Source organism: Phoca vitulina, unplaced genomic scaffold (assembly GCF_004348235.1).
Source record: "Phoca vitulina isolate PV1807 unplaced genomic scaffold, GSC_HSeal_1.0 scaffold50, whole genome shotgun sequence".
Classification (NCBI taxonomy): domain Eukaryota; kingdom Metazoa; phylum Chordata; class Mammalia; order Carnivora; family Phocidae; genus Phoca; species Phoca vitulina.
Window position 1 is genome coordinate 42,096 of NW_022589753.1, and position 3,786 is coordinate 45,881.

A 3,786-nucleotide genomic window follows, 5' to 3' on the forward strand; every position below is an offset into this window, starting at 1 on the left:
CTCCGAAATGTCCAAACTCTCTCCTACTGCAGATGGCTTCCTCCTTGCGGCCAGAAGAGACAGCCTGTGGCAACCCCCATTCCACCCCGCAACCCCACCACCCCCACCACCCCACCCGGTCTGACAACCCCAATAGGGAGACTTCTCTCTGAGCCCAAGGGAAAGTGGTGCACTGCGCATGCCCAGTCACGTGGGAAGGGGCAGGGCACTGTGACTTAGACTTCCTAGAACCACACCTCGGGGGAAAGATGTTGGTTCCACACGTGGTGTCAAGAAGAGACCCAGATGGAAGAGTCCCCAAGAAGGTGACAGAGACGGACGTCACAGCACACACCACTCCCGTGCACAGTCAGAGTGGACTTTTATTAGGAAATCACCCTGCAAACACACCGAGAAGTGCTGTGCTGTGGGTTCCACGCGTTTCCTGAGGAAGGGGATCACAGTATTGGAGCTGTCAGAGGGACAGGGAGCCTGTGAGTGGGGACTGCTCGGGGCTGCCTGTGGCCGGCACGCCTTCTCAGCAGCGTGACTCGGCCGTCAGGAACCGGCACACAGACGCAACACGAGAAACACGCCAGAGCACACACACCTGCGCTACACGTAAACAAATAATAAATACAGAACTCCATTTGCTGTTGTCCGTACCTGAAACAAAAGGAACCAAAGGGGTAAAGAAAACCAAAAAGTCTTTCTTTCCATTGGACCCAGGGAAAAATATCCCCAAATTATCAAAATTCCTCAGTTACAAAATACTTTTTTAAAAATTCCATTATTAAAAGAATAAATAACAAAATATATAAAAAATAAGTTGGTTGCATCAAAATTATAAGAAGACTTCTGTATATAGGAGTTACAGCAAGATTTTTTTTGTGGCCTATCTCATAGTCCAATCTTTAATTTTGCTTTGATTGCATTGATTTCCCTCTCATGGTGTCCTGGTGTGGGGTCTAGTTGAAATAGTACAAAATTAATAAATAAAAATGTTAAATAAATAGCAAATGTTAACATAAGAGGTTGTGAATATAAATACTTACATCTTGACAAAATTAAATAATTTACAGAATAATTAAACTAACTACTTTTTTATTTCTTCCAGGAAGTGCAATTTCTCTACGTTTAAATACTAACTTGGAATTGTAGTCACAATCGATTTGGACTCTATTTACATGTTAGGAACATTGTGTTTAACACTTTCCATTACAATTTTTTTCGCATCTTGAATGGATCTAAAAAGAAATGAATCTTGGTGGTCTCCGAATTAGGAATTTATTCCCTGACTTGCTGACACCGTCCCCACCTCAGTCGAGCTCGGCCGTGACCCGGATAATGCGGCAGTGACAGGTCACGGGCACGGGTGGATACGCAGAGAGCCAGAGACCCTGGCCCTGACCCAGACCTGGATCCGAAGGCTGCAGCCCCAAGAGGGAGCATGACCCCAAGCTGTACATGTCTGTGCAGGCTGGGGGTGCCAGCCACCCCTAGATGTGTGAGGTGCTTTCATGTGGAACGTCCAGGGGCATCCCAGGTTAGAGTCCCCAAGTTGACCATGGGCTGTAGGTCTATTTCTAACCCTCTGGAACAGTGCTTTATTCCATCCTTAAGACAAAACTGAATTAAATGAAAACAGAAAACACACTTGCCACATTGACCTCACCGAGCAGATGCGCACCCTGGGGTGCATGCTCCAGGCTGACACTGTCACACGCACCACCCGCCCCGTGCCCACGGCTACCCTCCCAGCCTCGACAGACAAAGGAATACTGTGGTTGCAAACTCCAAAACTTCCCTGAGAACCTTGTCCATGAGCTTCCACTGGAGACTTTGAGCTGCTCTTCAGATTTCTTTCAAAAAACAAAAATAAATCACTTTGTAATACGCCGCGCCTTCCCCTGCACTTGTGTGGGGAGGTCGAGGCCTCCAGCCTGGCAAGCGCAACGAGAAAGACACGGATTTCCAGGCACCCCTTTGGATAAGCCCACCTGAGGCCGCCCTGGGCTGCCAACTAGTCACTGCAAGTTGGGAATCTCCACTGCGGGGGCAGGGCAAGGGAGGTAAACGATGGAGCCAAGTCGGGGTGCCCCAGGTGTCCCGATTGGCGGGGTGGCTTCTGGATGATGAGGTCTAGACCTGGATGCCCCTCACAGCCCGTTTGATGCTCTCCAGGAGGTCCTTGTTCTCGGGGTTCTGGTAGCACTCCTGGTTGGAATACATGTCAGTGAGGGTGCTCACGTAGGCATCAAAATTCTGCTCACATATTGGCTCCTGGAGAACAGAACCAGGTTAGTAAGCTCCATCCGTGCAACGGGCCACATGATTTTCAGAAGCCACAGAAATCTATGGATGAACATAGAACGCCCCCTGAGACAAGCCCACACCTACCAGGGGCACCACTGGCACCCTTGGGCTGAAACAACCATGAGTATTCTGCTGTGCATTCCTAAGCTCTTCAGGAGATCTAGAGCCACCACGGCCAGCAGCCTGCCGGGCAAAGCACCTGGATCGGGGCCCTTGTGGCAGAGGGGTGCCCTGCCCTCCTCACCTTCCCCAGAGTCCTGGGGGTCAGCTACCAGCTCAGCTGTGTGCCCGCAGGGCCACATCCTGCTTACCATGTGCGGAAGGCGGATGTTGGCAAGACTTTGGATGAGGGCCTGGCTCAGGCCCGACAGCTCCAGAAACAGGGCTTCATTCTGCTCCTCGATGAGCTTGTTCTCCTCCTCGATGTTCTTTAGGCTCTTTTCCATGGAGGAGATCTGCACCAGACCGAGATGGGAAATGCCTCCTGCCATGGGAGTCCCATGGACCACATCCCTCAGGTCCTCCTGGGACACACCCAGCATGCTAACTGTGCCACACTTCATGTCTCTCTGGGAGAGGGTGAAGAGGCAGGGACCCTGGTCCCTGGATGGAGGAGGGGATGCAGTGACTGAGCCAGGGGCTGTGTGGGGCCATAGCCTTCTGTGCCACATCTGTCCTGCAGGGTCAGGGAGGAGCACAGACTCCAAAGCACCCTGGGCTCAAATCCCAGCCCACCACTAGCTGCGCAGTTAAGTTCACCATGTCCCTTCTCCCTTGTCTGTAATGGGAATACTGCATCCACTTTGTGGGGTGTCTGGCCACCTTTGGGTCTTTCCCCCACCAGAAAGACCAACAAAATGCCCTAATAAAGCTGTGGAAGGCAAGCAGAACAGGCAACTGCTTCTCCCTCTGCAGCTCCTAGCTGAGGGGAGCCAGCGATGACCCTCCAGCACACCCTTACAGTGACAGTGACAGTGACAACAGGGCTGATGGTCGTGGCAGTCCTGAATGCTCTGGGCAGCTCAGGTGATCGGAGAGGTGAGTCTCAGGGTCAGCACAATCCTATGCAGAGGTTCATAGCCAGTGTGGGGAAGGTGGGAAGCCTGCCCTGGGGCCCGGTCTGGAGAAAACTTGCTCGGGAGGGCAGCTCCCAACCTGACTGCATCTCAAGGGCTGCGGCAAGCTCACACAATGTGTGTGACTCACTGAGCCATCCCCTAGGTGCAGAAAGGTGAGCTGCCTTTTAGGGGGCAATGCATGGGGTGGAGTGCTTTCTTCCAACCACATGGCTGGGAAACATCATGCTTCATCACCTGGTGAAAGTCTTTGGCTTAAAACAGTTTGAGTAGGAGTTAGGGGCCTGCCTTCTCTTTGCCTGAGCCTTTCTGCAGAGCACAGGACTCAAAACTCCCTCTAGAGGAAAGGGGGCTCTGAATCAGTCCAAAAAGATGCTAGTGAATAAAAAGATGGATACCAGCAAAAAAAAAAAAA

General features: G+C 51.6%; 1 protein-coding gene across 2 annotated transcripts in view; it reads right to left on the bottom strand.

Annotated features, from left to right (window-relative positions):
• Positions 1-344: 344 nt before the first annotated feature.
• The window catches only part of MYT1 (myelin transcription factor 1), a 67,607-nt gene continuing 64,165 nt past the window's right edge, over positions 345-3,786 (bottom strand). For both annotated transcript variants that reach the window (XM_032387590.1, XM_032387592.1), the window contains exons 22-23: positions 2,607-2,750; positions 345-2,262 (exon numbers count right to left, since the gene is read on the bottom strand). In XM_032387590.1, coding sequence (XP_032243481.1) covers positions 2,122-2,262; positions 2,607-2,750 — 285 coding nt within the window. In that variant the 3' untranslated portion in view covers positions 345-2,121. The remainder of the gene's footprint in view (positions 2,263-2,606; positions 2,751-3,786) is intronic.